Genomic DNA, 20,658 nt, shown 5'->3' with positions numbered 1-20,658 from the left:
CCTGGTATCCCTAACCAGTCCTCTTTCCTCTTTCTACCTTTCAGAGTACTCCTTTGGTCACTTCTTGCTTAATTCCAGGTTTTATAACTACACTTAATGAGGCATAAAATGATATTTAAACTTTTTAATATTTTCCCCAAAATGAGTCAAAAGGAGCATAAATTAGCAAGAAGCTAAGAGATCTTCAGTGAAAAAAGTCTTCTGTGATAGAAAAGGTGGTTTGAACCAAAGCATATAAAAGTATTTAACAGACAGGTACAGCAGAGGAAACAACCAATCAGAGCAAATTTAAACATCAGGTACCTGACTTGTGTTTTTCAGCTGAAAGTCAGCTCTTAATAAAAAGAAAAAAAAAGTTTAACAGGTATCTCTACTGCAGAGAACTTTCAAAATCCTAAGGTTCATTGTTGGTCTTTTAGAGGTCGTGAAGCAGTCATAGTTTTCCAAATGTATTTGTGCATAAAAGTGAACCCTTTTGTTTACAGTTTTCTTGGCACTGGTAACCAGTGAAAGACTTTGTGGAGAAAAGCCATTTTTATCACTATCAACATCTACCTCATCCAAAGTGTTTTACTTACTAGATGGAATCATTTAATTAAAAAGTTATTTCTGAGAACATTAAGGAACATTTAATTCTACTTTGGTTACACAAATCTGATAAAGTAGTTCAATATATTTAAACCTTCCTTTAAAATATTTCAGGAAATTAGATCTAGACATAAAGCCAAAGAAAATATTTATTGTGATATGCTAAAAATATGTAACCTAACAGTACTGACGTTGCCTAATGTTGTTCGTATTTCCAATATTTTATTTTTCTAGCTTTAAGGGACAATAGGATCGAGCTGGTTCGGGCTTCCTGGCATGAACTGAGTATCAGCGTCAGTGATGTTTCTCTCTCTGATGAAGGACAATACACCTGTTCTTTATTTACAATGCCTGTCAAAACTTCCAAGGCCTATCTCACTGTTCTGGGTAAGTGCAAGGGACTAACACTATGTAATCACAAGCCAGAGAGGTGTGTACAACAACAACAACATGAATCAATAACAAATATACACTTTGAGGATCATCCGAAGGCATTTTAAAAAGTCACTTAGTCACTTTTCCATTTTATAAATAAAGAGAGGTGTAAAGATTTATATGACTTCTGGAGAACACAGCCATTTTGTTTCCTGGCCAGCAACAGACACCACGTTTCTTGATTTTCAACTAAATTCCTTTGTGTCAGCTCATCTATATAATGTATATATGGTGACCCTTGTGTAAAGTGATAGAATAGTGAGCATACTGAATTCAACGTGTCTATAGGGTATGCCTCCATTTTCTCATCAGTTACCAATGAGGGTCTTCCCTAATATCTTTTGGCTGCTGGATATGACCCCTTTGTGTATTTCAGTGTCTTTAAAGGACCCTGACATTTCTACATATCTTCTTGCCTTTTGACTTTGTAGTTTTCTAGATTTCTAAGTGAAGTGCATAATGTCACTTATGCATGCATCTTGTAGCTTCTTTTTGTTTTTATTCTCTAAATATTGGACGATTTTTCTAAAGGTTATAGTGACACCAAAGAGCAATACATTCATAGAGATTCCAAGGCAATCAAGCTGCAGCTCAGACAGAGCTCTCTGTGATTCCACAGACGTCAGTGGCCCAATCAGCTGAAATTGCCGTAGTTCATTGAAACACACCTGTGTACTGAACAAGTTAGAGGAATTTAAAGATTGATTTTTTTTCCCCTAGCTCTCCTTCCTTTTTTGATAGATAAAGGCAGAACACTGCATTTAAATGAGCTGGTGCATGCTATTCTTTTGGGTGAGAATATTAAACTTAATCCTGCTAGTGAATTGGTTTTGTGCATAGGATGTGAAATATGTCTCTTTGCAAGTCCCACTGGGACTATTTTTATAAAAATCTTCTCAAGTCTGCCATTAAGGACAATATATACCCACTAAAGGGAGTATTTCAGGATAACAATTGCCTAAGGTTAATGTATTGCTCTGTAGAGGAGCTACCTTGAGACCCCAAGGATAGACAAATGGCTAATTTCAGTTTAGTAAATAGTGGTGTGACATAATTTTTTTAAAGGCAATATGAAGGTATTCAGAAAAAAAAACTAGTCAGCTAATCGGAAAATGTTGATCTGTCATTTATCTTTGTTCTTGTTGTTTTAGTTTGTATTTCTTACATTGCTGCTGTCCAGTATTCTTACATTTGATGCTTTTCAAACTGAATTAAATAGTACAAGAAGCTTTCAGCCTGCCTTTATGACTGAATACTTTTAGAAGAAATTTTAATAAACCTCTGTCATGACAACAGAAAATGGTTGCACTCCCAAAATGTGTAGTGTTCTTTATTTCAATCACTCACATACTGGATCTGTGTATTAGTTATCTGCTTATTCATTGGATGATTTGGACTCAAGAAGGTACTAAGTGGCTAGCATTAAAAATAATATATATTGTGCTCCACAAAACTACAACTGCATTTCTAATACAAATGATACCAAGAGACATCCTCTACTTCAGAAGAATCAGGAAATCAGGAGAATAGTTGCAATTATTGATGAATCCCTTATTCCAAAATGCATTTTCTAGAACAAAGTACACAGAAGATAATATGTTTTTCAGCTTTAAGAATTATGAAATCAGGAATGAAAGATGCTATTTTAGATAAATCACAATTTACTAAAGAATAAAGAAATGTCCTTTGCAGAGTTTTCTTCCCAATGCAAGCAATCTACCTTCTTAAATCCCCATACTGGTAAATCTTAAGATATATTGAATGGTTGCTTTTAAGATTTACAAAGAGTATTTTTGCAGGTAAAATTCAATTAAAAAAAAAGACTTTGAACTAAATGCACTTTATGTTTTCAGAATAATAAATACAAATATGCATATATACAGACACATATAAATATGTGTGTGTCTATGTGTGTATATATATATACACACATATATATATTTTTATATATTTTAAGTATTTTATTATATAGCAGTGTATTATTCTTGATTGAAGTTATTGTCCATTAAACACCCAGTTTAGTTTGTGAAAATAATAGTCATAAGAACAAATCAACCCTGGTAATTGATGTTTATTTCATTTATTGCTTAAATTTTAGGTGTTCCTGAGAAGCCTCAGATTAGTGGATTTTCATCACCAGTTATGGAGGGAGACTTGATGCAGCTGACTTGTAAAACATCTGGTAGTAAACCTGCAGCTGATATAAGATGGTTCAAAAATGACAAAGAGATTAAAGGTGAGGAATGGGAAAAGATCTCCAAATCAAAATTAATGTGCTGAAACTAATGTGAAGTGTTAGATCCAGGGCATCCTGTATTTTCTTTTTCATACCACAGTCACTTTCTGATTAAGTGTAATTTGAACCAGACTTATCTTAAATTAGGAAATTTTATAAGGTATATTAATAAAATCTGTGTGTGCCCCACTTTTATGTAAAGCAGATTTTACAATAATATATATCCAATTAGATAGTTGGAGGAATAAATGTGTTAATATATTAAAAATATATTAAAATACATAGATTTGTGCTTGACAATAACAAGCAGTAAGTACATGGTAGATATGATTAATTTCCACACTCATATTCTATAGCATATGGATTATAGACAGAGAAACTCCATGAATATTTCTTCAATTTGTTGGTTTCTGGAAATACAAAGTTCTGAGAATAAAATAGCTAAACATCAATAAATCTGATTTTTAGTGGTTCTCACGGAGGACAAAAAAAGTGCTTGTCTCAGTAAAAATGCACAGAAGTTTAAATATTAAGCATAATTCTGCTCTTCATGCACCTAAACTTACATACACACACAGAAATATGCATTTTAGGGGGATTAAGTTTATAGGGGAGATGGCTAATGAGGTTAATAATTTTTTTTATATTACACATGCAAATATCTTGGAGCTGATATCACGGGTACATTAAAATCCAAGTATAAGAATAATTTATTGTGATTGTTAAAAATGTTTCCTATATATATAGTAATTATGTATCAATCTCAAGGTAACCTTCTAGGAGATAGGTTTATGCAAACCCTTCTGATTATTTTAACTTATAATTCAAGTGTTGTACTAATGGGCATGTAGACCTAACAGATAGAGTTGCCTATATTACTAAGAAGTCATGGGTTAATAATCAGTATAATAATTCTGTGTCTTTTCTATTTTAATTACCCTCGCTCTGTAAATTTCTTCTCAAATCAGGAACCTATTTGTAATTTATCTCTAATCACTATCTTTGTTTCAGAACCTGTAATAAATTCACTTTATTGGACTAAATTTGGAGCAATTAAAGCACCCAAGACACAAGTTAGACACATTGCTATGCTAAGTTAAACTTTCTCTTATGTTCTGCCAGGGCTCAGGAACATCCATTCTAATTCTGCCTTTAGGATATGTTTGTTTAGTTATGTGCAGTAAATGTCTGGCCTTGGTTAGAGCTTTTTTAAATGGACCCAGTACATCGCTTCCAAACTTATCTTACTATGACAAGGATCTGAGCCAGTCACTTTTTCTGCTTAAGCACTTCTGATTGAAAGCCTTAACCTGTAGGATAAGTTTAAAATCCGATTTCCTTGGCCTATAAAAAAGCTCCAGGCAGTGAATTCTTGTATCAGATGTTTTTCTGTTTGAAGGGCTTGGTTTATACTAGAATATTCTTCCTTTTTAAATACTCTCCTTCAGTTAAATTGTTTTATTACTGCATGTACATGCAACCCTTTCTGAATTCTGACATAGTTAGTTCTTAATTTCTTACCATTTTATTTGTGGTTCGTGTAAATATGTCCTCAGAGAGGTCAGAGACTAACATACTAGTCATTAATACTGATTGATTGTTTTTTATATGGTAGCCTTATGGGAAACATATAATGTTTTCATAAAAATAGTTTTATAAAATATCTTACTTTTTGACAAATTTGGCTTCTGCTCTGAATGCTAGAGTTGTTCTTAAACTAAATGGAGGGATTTTTGTTTATATATAAAAATATATACTTTGGATCTTATAAACAGTGTACTTTAAAATCATCTGATTCAGGACTAGACCAAAAATCAAAACAAAATCATGTACAGAATGAGCATAAGGTTCTGTACTCTTTTCAGAATTAGTGAAGCTTTTCTTTTCTATGCTCTTTAATGCATGACTATCAATAGAGCATTTATTATTCCTACACTTGCATTCATAGCTTTTTATCTATTTACAGCTCTTCTTTTACATGTTTACATAGTTTGTCTTCACAACTAGCTGGTGAAATTCCTGAGTGCTCTAAACTGTTTTTTATAGGTGTATATGCTCCTATTATGTTTGCAGTACTCTCTGCAGAATGCATCTTCGTTTCTATGGCTGTTCTCTAGATACGCCAGGTAGAAGTTCACTCCAAAATCCCTCAGCCGACTCTCCTCCCTGAAGGCAGTGCTCCATCCTTATCTTGCACTCTTGTCTTTTCCGAAATCAAACTTTGTTTTCCTATTATCATTGAACAGTTTTTGCTGTAATATCATGACACTTTTTAAAAAGACAATCCCTAGTATAAAGCAATGGAAAAACATAGGCTAATCAAATCCAGCTAAATTCAATTCAATAAGAAATTGTTAAAATGTGTTCCAAGTGCACAGCATTCTATGGGGCATGAGTGAATATCCGAATGAAAAAAGAGGAACCTTGACCTGGAGATACTTAAGATGACTTTGGGGTAATAGAACTAGCTATGAGGAATATTTTCCTATAAAGAGGAATGTATACTATTATGTAAATCCCAAAGTAGCTATTATGGTAAGGGGAAGGATTATTTTCCGTATGTTTTAACTAAGTATTGACCAGTCAGCATATTGACACTGTGTTAAGTTTCAGACTCTAGGATGGATGGAGGGATGGGCCTTCAAAGTGACTTCTGATTTCAGGATGAATTATTTTTTCTGTACAATATTTTGTCCATTTCTATCTAACATTTGAATTGAATTACCAAGTTTCTGGGGGAACATTGTTTCAAAGTTCTAGCCGATTACAGTTTCTTGACCAGGATATTTATTAGATTATAGAGCAGTGGTTCTCAAACTTTAGCCATCATCATCATCACCTCCAGGGCCTGTTAAATCTCAGATTATAGGGCCCTGAGCCCTGGTTTTCTGATTGAGCAGGTCTGGGTGGGAACCTGAGAACTTCTGTTTTTAGTAGTGTGTTAAATGTGGGGGTAATAATGATGCTTCTGTTTGGGGACGACATTGCTCAAGAGAATAAAACATTGCGAAATATCAGTAACTTCTGTAAAAGCCTTGTCTCTGTTTCTGAATATTGATTTTTTTATCTGCTAAATGACGATTATAAAGCTTGCTTCAAAGTGCTGTTGCAAGGATTTCATATAAGCCAATATGTATAAAGTGTTTTCATAGTACAAGGAATCACTGAATACATTTAGATATTATTCTCATTATTATTGTTATCTTGAGCATGATTGATGAGCTGTAACAATCCCTGAATTAGTCCTAGAAATATAAACACAATAGAATTATTCCTTTAAGATACTCACATTTGGGGGTGGACATACGAACATAAGATCTAGCAGGTCTAGTAATAGATGTAGGAACTGGCTACAGTTTTTGTGCCAAGGAAGAAGCAGAGATGAGACCTGTTTTGTGGGACAGGTGAAGACAAGAATTATTGATGAATTTAGGTCCTCAGTAAAGATTTGTTAAGTGAGTAAGTGTATTAAACAATGAATGAAATTCATCATATGGGTTGTGGGTAAAAGTAGGTGGTAGAACATACTTAAAAAAGGAACCACATGCTTACACAGAGTAAAAGCATGTGATCATTTGAAGGAACTATGAAACTTTCTGAGTGACGTGGACATGGGAGGTGAATGCAAAGGCAGGGGCCAGTTAAGTCATGGAAGGTCTTTTACTCAGATTAAGGGGTTGGAATTTATTCTGTAGGCAGTGGTGAGACATTTTCTTCTGTTTGTTTTAAACAGTGGAGTGAACAGTCATAATTTTCATCTAACTCTGTTTTTCCCTCCCCATGAATCTGATTCAGAAATCCCTTTGGTGCCTCTGGGCAGCTCTGTATTCAAAACGGCAGGGGGTTTCAGTGCAGCTTTTAATCTTCTGTGTAGCAAGGAAGTCTGGATATTTGCCATTAAATGTGGGGAAAAGATGTGTATTGCCTTCCTAAATGTATCAGCATCCTGAGAACTTATATAAACTTTCCATTCTGTGTATAAGTTTAGTAATTTATAGTATGAGCAGTTATCATAAAATCTTAAGATTTTCTTTTCCAGCTAACTAGTTTTTCCAGGAATATGTTAGGTATAATTTGATGATAACCCTTAATGAGCCACATTTTTTAAAACAATCTTTTCCCCTGGAGTGTAAGAGGAACTTGTGACTAGGTGTGACATCACCGCCTTAATCATGTTACCTTACATGGCAAAAGGGATTTTACAGATATAATTATGGATCCCTTTTGAGTTTGTCAGAGGTTAGATTGTCAAGGGAAGCCTGACATAATGAGGTGAGGTCTTTATAAAAGATTGAAGAGCCAGAGAGACATTCTCCTCCTGGCCTGGAAATAAGCAAATAGCTATTGTGTGAACTATCTTTAGGGGCCATGTAATGAAGAACTGTGGGTGACCTCTGGGAGCTGAAAGCTGTTCCTTAGTGACAGCTAGTGCGAATATGAGGGCCTTGAATATGTAGGCTCAAGGAAATACATTTGCCAACCATCTGAGTTTGTAGGGGATACTAAAACTTACGGGAATCACAGCCCCCGCCAGCACCATGACACCAACTTAGTGACATTGAGAAGAGGACCAGGCTATGCCCTATCTGAACTCTTAATCCATAGAAATTGTGAAATCAGTGCATATTGCTTGAGGACACTAAGCTGGTAAGAATCTGTTATGCAGCAAACAGGAAACCGATCCAGAGAGGAAGAATGATTTCTCATGGTTACACATCTGGCGAAGACTGGGCTTGAATATTCTGATTCTAAGACTCAGGTCTTGAGTTTGGGAGGAAAGCTGACAGCTGAAAGAGTATTTAAGGGACATTTAGAGCATGAGCTAATTAGGCTATGAACTAATGGATGAAACAGAATTTTAAAAAGAGGTGGATTTAAAAGAGAAGATAAATTTCAGAGGAACTTGGTAAATGATTCTGAAAATGGGGCTAAAATATGGGTCAAAGACAGTACAATTTGGGTGCCCAAGTGACTTGGATAGTGAACATGTGAAACTAAGAAAGGCAATGGGAGAAATGTATTCAGAAATAAATATGTTTTTTCTTTAAAATATTGAGGTTGACGTAACTATATAGAATCTAAAAGTGAAGCTTAGCAAGCTTTTAAAGTTAGGTGACTTATAACTAAGAAAGGAATTTTGACAAAGAGGTCTATTATCTCTTAATGAAGAACATTTTTAGTTTTAGCTTTTTGAAATAGTCATCACGCTTTATGTGTACAGCACGCTTCCAACAGAACTCCCTCAGGACTCTCTCCTGACCCTGAGAATTATGCTATGTAATAACTTGCATATCCGTCAAAGCCTGACTTTGTGGTGAGTCGCTGAAGCTTGTCAGTACCTAATAGTATTGCCTGTGTTCTACAAGTGTTATTTACTTATTATACATCATTTGTTCCAAATGTTTGACCATCAAGCTTAAGCTGACTTTCTTTAGCTGCATTTCCCTGTGTGAACAGGGATTTTGACCTAGATTTTAATGTTAATCAAAAATAATGCAGCAGCTCATTTTCAAGTTGGCTAAATATATTGTAATTTTACTGTAAGCTACTTAGGACATAATTTTTTCAGCATTTGGTAGAGTGTATTTCTGAATGTTATGTTTCTCAAAAGCCTTTAGACTGCTTGGATTAGGATCACCTGAGGTACTAGTTACAAAATGCAGATTCCTGGGCTCAGTGCAGACTTTTAAAATCAGAACTCCTGGATTTCAGGCCTAGGAGTCCTAATATTTATTAAGTACCTCTGTTGATCCTTAGGTTCACTGTAGTTTGAGAATGCATGGAATTAGAGACCAGGAAGCCGAGGATTCATGGATAATCAAAGAAAGAAGGGAAAGGGGTCTCAATCTACTAAGTTTAGAAAATTACTCGTTGTTCTGTGTCCTTTATGAGTCTGCTCTTAGAAGGAGATTCTCTAAAACTGAATCGACATGTGCTTTAGTGCAGTAACATTTCTGAGAATTACTGCAAAAATTCCATTAGCCAACATCTTAGCAGTGTTCTTTGACTGTATGATTTTCTTTTTAAATTTGTTTTGTGTTTCCTGCATTGAACTCTGTGGAATCTACTTTAAGAAATGGTAGGATATATATTTAATTTAAATACTCTGTCTGGCGTTGCAAAACTAGTTTTGGCCTAATGCTTCATTGAATGTCAGTTGTACAAAACCTTAACTTAAATAAGTGAAATATTAACATGTAATCCAGAGATTGTTAATTCTCTGGAGCTAAACACAAAGGAAAGTAAAACAGGCATTTGTGTCTCCTAAGGTTAAAGCTCCTGTATCATGTATGACAAGCATTAATTGAAAGTGTTAGTATTTAAGCTTACAGTGTACACCATAAACCAATGATATTTTGTGTTCTTTTGTTTAAATTTGCCACTTTGTAAGTGTCCTTGCCATTTAAGTCTGGATCATGCTGGACCCCAAAGCAAATGAGGAAAAGAAATAGCATTAGTAATACCTGCTAGTGGGGCCTTGGTGGGGGTGTGTGTGTACATACACGACCTGGAGTTTTCTGAAATGCTGTTAAGTAAATTACCTCAAGACTCTTTCAAGACATCATGAGATACATAAGACATCTTTTTGGAAAGAGATAAAAGAATTGATTTCTCTGGGTGTGAATAGCTGATGAAAGCAAATGATCACCAAAAATCTTTAAGAAACTTTTAAAAATTTCTTATTAAAAAAGAAAACAATTTTATTGAGATATAATAGACAAAAATCAATCTACATATATGTTAAGCGTGCAGTTTGGTCTGTTTTCACAAAGGTGGTGATGAAACCATCAACACAATCAAGATAATGAACATACTCACCATCTACAAAAGTTCATTCATATACCTTCATAATTCCTTCCTCCTGACCTTCTCTGCCCATCCCCCATCTCCCTCCCAGGAAACCACTGCTCTGCATTATGTCATATAGATTACTCTACATTTTCTAGAATTTTATATAAATAGAATCATATAGTATATACTCTTCTTCTGATCTCTCAGGATAAATATTCTGAAATTCATCTATGTTACGAGTATAAATATTCTTCCTGTCTATTGCTGATTAGTATTCTATTGAATATATCCATAATATAACTTGTCTATTCATTTATCTGGTGATAGACGTTTGGGTTATTGACAGTTTGGGGCCTTGCAATAAAGGTGCTATGAACATTTGTGTATAAGTCTTTGTATGTATCTGTGCTTCTGTTTCTCTTGGGTAAACGCCTAGGAGCAGAACGGTCGCGTCAAATGGCAGACCTATGTATAGTTATTTTTAAAGATATTTCCAAACTATTTTTTAAAGTGGTTATACTACTTCATGAAATCCAAATTTTTAATTGTATTAATACTATGGGTTTTTTTTTTTACTTTTAAAAATCATGCCTTGGTATATTATATGTAAGATACTTTTGCCTAATTCAAGATCACAAGGATCACTTCCATAAATTTCACATTTTTAGGTTTTGAATGTATTTTGAGTGATTTTATATTTTCAATGCACTTGTCTCTTATTTCTCTCAGCTGTATTATTTCTAGGTCAGTTTCGATTGATTGATTGATCTCATTATAGATAGCATTTTCCTGCTTCTTTGAAAGCAGAGTAGTTTTTGATTGGATTCCAGACATTGTGAATTTTACCTTTCTGATGCTGAATATTCTCCTATTTCTATAAATATTCTTAAGCTTTGTGCTGGTTAACTTAGAAAGAGTTTAACCCTTTCAGAGCTTCTTTTAAATTCCTTAAGTGGGACTGAGTAGTTTTTATTGTAAGATTATTTTTCTCTTTTTTTTAATATATATATATATTTGTTGAAGTATAGCCACTTTAAAATGTGTCAATTTCTGGTGTATAGCACAATGCCTCAGTCATGTATGAACATACATATATTCATTTTCATATTCTTTTTCATTATAGGTTACTACAAGATATTGAATCTTGTTCCCTGCATTATACAGCATAAACTTGTTGTTTATCTGTTATATATATATCAGTTAGTATCTGTAAATCTCTAACTCCAGATTATCTCCTCTCACTCTCCCCACCCACCCTGTAACCACAAGTTTGTTTTCTGTGTCTGAGAGTCTGTTTCTGTTTCGCAAATAAGTTTGTCTTTTTTTTTTTTTTTTTAGATTCCACATATAAGTGATATCATATGGTATTTCTCTTTCTCTTTCTGGCTTACTTCACTTAGAATGACAATCTCCAGGTCCATCTGGATTGCTGCAAATGGCATTATTTTATTATTTTTTATGGATGAGTAGTATTCCATTGTATAAATATACCACAGCTTCTTTATCCAGCCATCTGACAATGGACATTTAGGCTGTTTCCATGTCTTAGATATTGTAAATAGTGCTGCTGTGAACATTGGGGTGCATGTATCCTTTTGAACTAAATTTCCTTCTGGATATATGCCCAGGAGTGGGATTACTGGATCATATGGCAAGTCTATTTTTAGTCTTTTGAGGAATCTTGATAATGTTTTCTATCATGGCTGCAGCACACTACATTCCCACCAGCAGTGCAGGAGGGTTCCTTTTTCTCCATAGCCTCTGCAGCATTTATTCTTTGTGGCCTTTTTAATGATGGTCATTCTGATTGGTGTGATGTGATACCTCACTGTAGTTTTGATTTGCATAAGAATTACTTGTTTTTCATTCCTGATGTAAAATCCTCTCAGTGCCCAGGGTAACAGTAATGGGTTTTTTCAGTCAGGTTGGTTAGGACAAGCACTGTTCCCAGCCCTGAGTGAGCACCATACACTATTTTCTCTAATCCTTTTTGATGGTTCTTGTCCATTAAACACTTTCCTCACACAGATATGCTGATCAATACTTACTTTGCCAAATGCTATGTGGGGCACTGAAGATGTCTGAAGGTCTCTTTTTGTGTAGTTCCCTTCTTTTTGATACTCTATCCTGTAAACTCTAACTGCTTTAGTCTTCATAGACACCCAGCTCTATCAGCTGAACTTGGGGAGGCCACCAGGTTCTGCATGGGTTTCCCTCCATGTACCACAGCCTAGAAGATCTCTCAAGACATTAAACAGGGACAGATTTTAGGGTTCATCTCACTAGCTTTCCATCTTTCTGGGATCAGTGTCCATGATTATGATGTTCAATAACTCGAAAACTTTGCTTTCAGGTAAGGGGTAAATCCAGCTTTGTTACTCCACTGGGTTGGAAGCAAAAGTTTTGTTGTCTTTGTTTTTGAAATGTGGAGAAATAGTACTTTTATTTCAACGATAGTGTGTTTTAATTTTGCCTAATTGCTTATTTGTCTTAAGATGGTATAATAGATTTAGGAGGATGAACATGAATTAGAGTGAAATGTATCCCTACTCACTTTGACAAAACATTTTAGAGTAACAGTACTGCTAGATTTAAAGTTAGAAGTTATTTTATGTAGCCACAGAAATTCAGCATTGTTATGGGTTATTGTGGGAATGGAAAGAAAAGTTCTAGCGTGTATATGATGAGATAAATAAATATAAAGTATTTATAAATGAGATAAATATAAATGGATTTCACGTATTATCAAGAATGAGCATGCTATCAATTTTTCTTTGACTTTAGTTCATGTTTTTAATCAATGCTTTTAATTTAAGGGTTCAAGCAAGTGTATACCTCAGTCATCCAGGAATCATCAGCCAGTAAGCAATCTTGAGGTTATAGTAACATAAATATTCAAACCTACTAGTTTCTTAGCTAACATCTGCTAATGGAGAACTCAATCACTGTTCAAATTCCCCTCAGGTTATTTCCCCAAGACAGTTTATGGCTCTTTCATGTGCTAAAAAAGATGCCTCTCCCATTCGTTAGCTTTAGATTTTTCATGGAAATGCAATTCTTTAAGGTTTTTGTGGGATACTAAGAGAGAAGGTCTTATTTCCATCAACTTTAGCAAATAATCTTCTTGGGATCCAGGAAGATAGTTTATGAAATTTATGAATCAGATCTCTCTAAAAATGATTGTTTGAATTATTTGATCAATAAAAGTCATTAGATTCAAATAATTTGTAATAACATTATAGCCTAATTGACATATTATATTAGTGAGGTAGTATCTTCACGCTTTGGTAATATTTGTTCCATTTGCATCGGTAATGGGGAATTGATAGAGACAGATTATTTTACTGAGATTATTCAGTAGCAGTACAGATTAGAGTTGGTTCATAAAGTCCTAAGTACATTCTCTGACTACTGTTTTATTTACTAACTTGGATACTAAACACTCTGTTTCTTGAAAGTAGTTATCATGTGTAGTGTTTATCTTCCAAGAGAGTGACCAGTCTTTCTTTTTCTTCTTTTTTCTCTTTAATCAGTAACTTTTTAAGTTAATTATTTGTATTCCTTCTGAATTGCTGTCAAACATGAAATTAGCCATTTTTACTAATCTTTATATTTATTTAGTAAATTTTATTTATATTTATTTGGTGTATATATATATATATGTGTGTATACACATATACACACATATATATTGGAGCTTTATGGAAATACAATTAGTATACCGTCAAATTTACCCAAAGTGTACAATTCAATGATTTTTAGTAAGTTCACAGAATTGTGTAACTCTTGCCACAAGTAATTTTACATTTTCATCATCCTAAAGAAATTTTCTATCTATTAGCAGTCACTCCATATTTCCTCCCAATCTCCTCCCTGGCTCTAGGCAACCACTAATCTGTTTTCTATCTCTATGAATTTGCCCATTGTGGATATTTCGTATGAATGAATTCATACTATTTATGGTCTTCTGTCACTAGCTTCTTAGCATAACATATTCAAGGTTTCTGTTCCAGCAATACATCAGCACTTCATTGCTGAATATTATTCCATTGTATGCACCTACTTCATGTTAATTATCTATTTGTCAGTTGATGGGCATTTGGTTCTTTACATTTTTTTGCTATTATGAATAACTCTGCTATGAAAATTTAAGTGCAAGATTTTGTATAGAAGTGTGCTTTCATTTCTCTTGGGCATGTACCTAGGAAAGATATTGCTGGGTCTTACAGTTTCTCATTCATGAACTTGGATGCTTTATGTGTGTGTGTGTATATGTATGTGTGTGTGTGTGTGTGTGTATGTTTGTAATTGTTAGATCTTTCTAATGTATTGACACTTAAGGTTACAATTGATATAGGTTGATTTCTATCTACCATATCACATTTTATTTTTTCGTTTCGATTGTTTTTAATGAGAAGTCAGTTAATATTTTTTGAGTCCCTTTGTTTGTGAAAAGTTTTTCTCTTCCTGCTTTCAAGATTGATTTTTTTTTCTTTGTCTTTGTTTTTGACATTTGTGTTATAATGTGTTTGGATATAGATCTTTTATTTGCATTTAACCTAGTTGAAGTTTACTGAGCTTCTTGTATGTGTAGATTAATGTTTTTCATCAAGTTAGGAAGGTTTAAATCAGTCTTTCCTCAAAAGTCTTTCTACTCCCTTATCCCTTTCCTTCTGATCTTACTACACAAGTTTTGTACTTAATGGTGTCATAAATATCTCTCAGGCTTTGTTAATTTTTCTTTATAATTTTTCTCTTTTCTTCAGATTATATAATCTTCATTGATCTTGTATCTCTTTTAGTTTGTAACTACTGTTGAGTCCTCTATTAAATTTCTCATTCCAGTTACTGCATTTTTCAGTTGCAGAACTTTGATTTGGGTTCTTGCTTTATAATTTCTGTATCTTTATTGATGTTCACAATTACTTTGTTTTACTTCTTGAAGTATGTTATATTTTAGTTCTTTGAATATATTTATAATGAATCCTTTGAAGTCTTTGTCTGTTAAATCTATCATTTGGACCTTCTTCCCAGAAGTTTTTGATGTTTGCTTTCCTTTCCTTTGTAGGAGTTACACTTTCCTGTTATTTTCATCTCATTTTTTTTGAAAATTAGACATTTAGGTAATAAACTGAGCAGTTCTGGATACTGATCTCACCTTGCAGCTTGCTGTTGTTTGCTTTTTCATAAATTTAGTCACTTGAGTGGACTGTTTACACTGCCTTTGACGTCACTCAGAGGACAAAGCTTTGATATGTGCATGGTCACCCTAGGAAGACAGTAGTTTTTGTAGGGTTCTCTTTGACTGCTTCTTTCCCTAATATCTCTGTTACGCTCCCCCTCTCTTGTACACTGGTATTATGCACAGCTGTTCTTCTCCACCATTTGTCAGTTGATTGTACTGTTGTTTTTAACCATGTTCTGTGCATAAATTGTTCTGCAGCCTGATCCAATTAAATTGAGGACACTTTGCTGAAGTATTTTTTTGAGGCTAGTCTTTGAGATTTTCTTTGATGACAGGAAGTTTCTTCCTAGCTGTTCTTTTCTCTCATAAACTAGCTGTTCTGTGGTCTAGCTTGTTGAATTCATGGGGCTACCCATCTCCTCTTACTTGCTTACCACCAAAATCTTTAATATTTTCAAGAGGTCCCTAGGTTTGGGCTTTCTCACCCTCTGTTCCAAATAGTGCCCTTAGAGAGATCTTCAGAATGCTTTTATTATGGCCTGCCTCTTCCCCTGGGCAAAATATCCATGCTGCTCCTCCTGAGCTAGTGGCATGGCCTTCTTCTTTTGAAATAACTCTCACTCCTGCTTTATAAGCAGGACATGGGGAAGTGGTAGTAGCCTCTGGTCTTTTTGGCTCTCCTGTCTGACTTAAAATCTCTAGTCTGTAAGTGGACTGGGTGAGAACTATGGAGATCCTTATATTTTTGGCCAGTGAATTGGGACTGGGTAGAGGAAGATAACCCTAATCTCTCAGCCACACTCACTCGGAATTAAGTCTCTGCAACCAAGAACAAGAGTAAGGGGAATACAAAATGCTGGCTACCTGCCTCTCCTAAAAAAATAATGTAGTCCTTGATTGGGAGGGAAAAGGAGCCCCATCTTTTTTGGTCACATTCCAGTCCAACTTCCCTCCTGCTGAGTTGGAGGTGGGGTAGAGGTAGTGAGCAAGACATGAGTCCAGTACCATAGACTCTACCTGGTCTTACTAAGATTTAATAGATTTTCTTGAATAATCATTTCTCCCTTTGCTGTATGCTCTTAGCACAATTTTTAGAGACTTAAATGTGTGCATGTGTGTTAATACATAATTTTCATCAGCTCTGATTGTTTCACTAGACAGAGAGTTTACAGAATTTTTTACTGTGATATTCCCTAGTTGTCCTCTGATTTTTTTATGCTCATATCTTTTCACAGTGTTGACTCATAAATTATTTTATCATCTTTACATATGTTCCTTTAGTATTACAAATCATTTGTCCCTCATTTCCTGCTACTTTTTTTCATATAGAAATCTATATTTCTCTTCTTGACCATTTTATATTCACAATTTAATTTTTACCTCTATAAGAGATGAAACTATTCATAATTTTTCCTTTCCTTGTAAATCTAGGTAATTTTAAATTATGCTTTTCCTCTTTTTTATGAATTTTATGTAGAAAGATCAAGTATGAATTTAAAATAAAAATTAATAGTTTGGTGTATTTTTAATTTAGTTTTTTTTAATTTAGTTTTTTTTTCCTTAATGATATTGTCAATCTTCTTTCCTCCCCCTTTTTACCAGCAGTTAAATATATCTGAACTCCCATCTCTAGTTCTTGTGCATGAAACTCTGAACTATTTGGGCTGCACTCAGGCTTACTATGCCTAGAAAATAGTAAAGGGGTAACTAAAAGACGGCCCAGGGCCAGTGTAGATCTGAATTAAACAAAAATTCATAGCAGTCAAGAGGAGTGGGGAAAAGATAACAAAAGAATAGAACTGCACTAGATAAAAATTATTTACTTACACTTAGTGTGTCTAATCCCCAGTTTTTGCTCATCTAACTCTAACTTTTGTACTCTTCCTAAACAGAAACTGCCCTCTTATTCAGAGGGTATTCTAATGACATCTTCAGTTTTTTTCCGGAGAGTGAGGAAAAGAGGATTTAGAAAAAGGTTCAGTACTAAGAAAAGTAATGACAATTGGCTACTGCCCCCAAATGTACACACATTGACATGGAATGATTCTACTTACTAGAAGGAAAGGAGTGCTTTACTTGACTGAATACGACCATTATTTTAATTAATTCAAAGCTGATTTATTAAGCATCTATGATATTCCAGACCCTGTCCTAGATACTGGGTATGAAAACTATATGGAAGTATAAAAATTAGGAAAGCTTGGAAAGAAATGAGAGATAAGAAGGGAGAAGAATAATGGAAGAGAAAAAAGATAAAAGTAGTAAAAAAGCAAGAGATAAACAGAATTAAAATTCTAACTTATTTATTTTATGAATACATGAATTATGAACCTTGTGAATACCCTAGTGGGTAATTGGAAGTTAAAAATGATATGTTGCTCAGAAAACAAGATAACCTGTTGAAAAATAATCAACAAAACTGTGGTAGTACATGGTTCAGAGAAACATGGTAATGTATTCAGAAAGCTAATTTCTCATCACAAATGTTTTACTGATGCAGATGATTCATTTTCACAATAGATTGATGAGGGGCAGGTTGATTTTTCTTACATGTGTTGAGTCCAACAGGATCCCGTAAAATAAATTGTCTGATGACTAGAAACTTATATTATTGTAGGTGTTTCAAAGGAGTCACACTTGCCTGCTGCTTATAGAATTTACTCAAATGGATAGTTGTTTTTTTTTTTTTTGGACTTTGCATAATGGATGGGCTTTTAAATTTTTTTTCTGCCATCCTTTATCATTTTGGGGGCCTACAATAAAACACTTTTTTTCTATAGAATATAAAAGAAATCATTCAATCTTCAATAGAAGAAAGGGCATTATAATCTACACAAATATAGTGACCACCCTGAGGCATCTGGCTTAGAGACAGGTAACTTTTTTAAATATTTTTCAGTCAGATGATGTAATCCTTTTGATTCACACTAAGGAAATGTAGTGCACCAAATATATAGTATTTTCTTAGAAGAGATTGCAAATGAAAGTTGACTTCTCATATCTAAACTTTTGGTTAATGGCACTGAGGTTCACTTAACGTACTCTCAAGTGAAAAGAGGTATCATAAGGTTTTCCTGACCATTGCCAAATAAAAGGAGCAAAAGAGAACCCATTTTGCTGGCCATTGTACAAGCACATTATGTAATATATGACATGCATATTTTGAAAAATGTAAATAAAAAGAAGAAATATATGTTGAAAGAGTAAAAATAGAATGGAAGCTTAGAGAGAGTGGCAATAAAAAGAGAGATACAAAGACAGATACAGAGAAAGGTGAGTAAACTGTGTCTCAACATTCATTCATCTTTGGTTAGATCATCTCTGGCATCAATATATCCGTTATACCCTTGCTCCTCAAAATATGTCTGTGGACCAGCATCAAACTTTCAGGCTCCACCTACAACTATTGAATCAGAATCTGCATTTTAATAAGCCACAAATGTGATTCATATGCACATTCCTTTTCAAGAAACACTACTCTTGATCACAATGTCACGTAGTAACATGGGAAAGGAGAAAAAAATGAAAACTTTAAAATAAGACAACATGAAACAAGAATACACATGGAAGCAGCAAATTAACTCTGCAACATAAGGAAAATTTCTATTGTTTCTGTTACAGTGTAATGTGTCAGTTATTTTATAAAGCTAGGAAGCAAAATAGAAATAAATTTTAAGTACAATTTCCTGTTTGAGGAGGTCAGCAGAAAATTTGGAGAAAGATACTATGATTGGCTCTTTTCCATGCTTTTTCCTTTTCATCTTATGCCTTTTTGTAACCCTATAAGCTGTCACAGAAGCTAATATTAAAAGCAACAAATTATACTTTTGTTTATTTTGTTGAATGATGCTCATTAAAATTTTATGTTATACACAATTGCTGTCAGATTTTATGTGTCCAATTAATATTACATTAAATGATACTTTTGTAAAAGAAGCAGTTAAAGAAAGCAGATGTGAGTTCTTAAAATGCAGCTATTATTAAACAAATTGGAAGCAATATTTTGGAATAATTTAACATAGATAGTATAACAATTATAAAAGCGGTTTGGTAAGAGATCTAAATTTTCTTATACTGCCACTACTTAGAGCTGTGAGCAAGAAAACATTGCTCATTGGACATAGATTTATAAGAAAGGATATAAAATATGAAAATGAGGCAACATTTTGTATATATTTATGAGACATTGAAAAATAAAAGAACTCATTTTTTAATATAGCAGAGATCTATAAATGCATCTGTATTATCCTGATATATTTTGACTGAAAGGGGATCATTTTATCTTTTACTCTAATATTTTTTTAACTGAAATTAAATCTCATTTTCAAATGTAAAAATGTCAGAAATTACTTTGGTTAACAAAAAAGATATTTCATAAAACTAATGTTTATGAAAAACCCTGTATCCTGCATGATTAATTTATAGTTAAAGACAGAGTTGGAATTTTTATGCTCTTTTCTTTCTTCCCAAATGTTAGAAATTTTTCTTACTCACAAAAAGTGCCTAAATTATGTACATTTTTTGTAAAAGTCTTAATTAAATCATTATTTTCCTAATTTGTGAATACGGTCATAAACATACATTTTTAAAACAAGACATGGAACATTTATCTAGTTTTATTCTTTACTAATATTTGTTTTATTTTTAAAATCAGTGACTAAGATAAAGTCATACTTCTGTGGAAATAAGTAAAATTCAATGAGCCATGCAAATGTCTACCCATCAAATACATAAAATTCAATATTATTTTTAAAGTCAGGTCTTTACATAGAGCATCAAACAATTTATACATTTTATGCAAAAGAACTCTTCTCTTAAAAATATCATTGTTCATTTGAAATGAAAGTCTAAGAAATCGGAACAGCTTTCTCTGTCAACTACATTCAGCTATGCTTCAGATCTTGTTAAAATGATATCTTAACTTTAGCCTATCATTTTAATTTCTAATTCATTAAAATTGCCCTCTTCTTATCAGCTACTTTAGACTTGAGAAATTTCAAACGAAATGAAAATATTATTAAATCTCTTTTCCACTGAGAAAAATAATCCCTAAGTGCACCATTTAACAATGAATCTGACTCATGCACAGTAAGCTCAGATATCGATAAGTGAATTCACATCTGGATGAAAGTATCCTCGTTCATACGGAAATGAATTCTTCAACCAAGTGAAGAGCATCTATCTGAGTATAAATTTCACTTCAAATATATATCTATATATATTTAAATATATTTAAATACTCAAAAAATTCAGATGACTGTCCTCCTTCTTTACCAAAGATGATGACTTTCTCATCTTAGGTATTCTTTAGCAATTATGTCCACCTCACATTGTTCATATTAAAAGCATACTTTCTTTTAGGCATACCCAGATGGTTGTGAATTTGCCCTTCCCAACTGTACTTGTGGTTCAGAGAATTAAG

General features: G+C 33.5%; 1 protein-coding gene across 10 annotated transcripts in view; it reads left to right on the top strand.

Annotated features, from left to right (window-relative positions):
* The window catches only part of CADM2 (cell adhesion molecule 2), a 489,482-nt gene that overhangs the window by 345,409 nt on the left and 123,415 nt on the right, over positions 1-20,658 (top strand). For all 10 annotated transcript variants that reach the window (XM_072967458.1, XM_072967476.1, XM_072967472.1 and 7 more), the window contains 2 exons: positions 823-975; positions 3,122-3,259. In XM_072967458.1, coding sequence (XP_072823559.1) covers positions 936-975; positions 3,122-3,259 — 178 coding nt within the window. In that variant the 5' untranslated portion in view covers positions 823-935. The remainder of the gene's footprint in view (positions 1-822; positions 976-3,121; positions 3,260-20,658) is intronic.

The sequence above is a fragment of the Vicugna pacos genome, chromosome 1 (genome assembly GCF_048564905.1).
Source record: "Vicugna pacos chromosome 1, VicPac4, whole genome shotgun sequence".
Classification (NCBI taxonomy): Eukaryota; Metazoa; Chordata; class Mammalia; order Artiodactyla; family Camelidae; genus Vicugna; species Vicugna pacos.
This window is presented reverse-complemented; position numbering and strand designations above follow the sequence as displayed.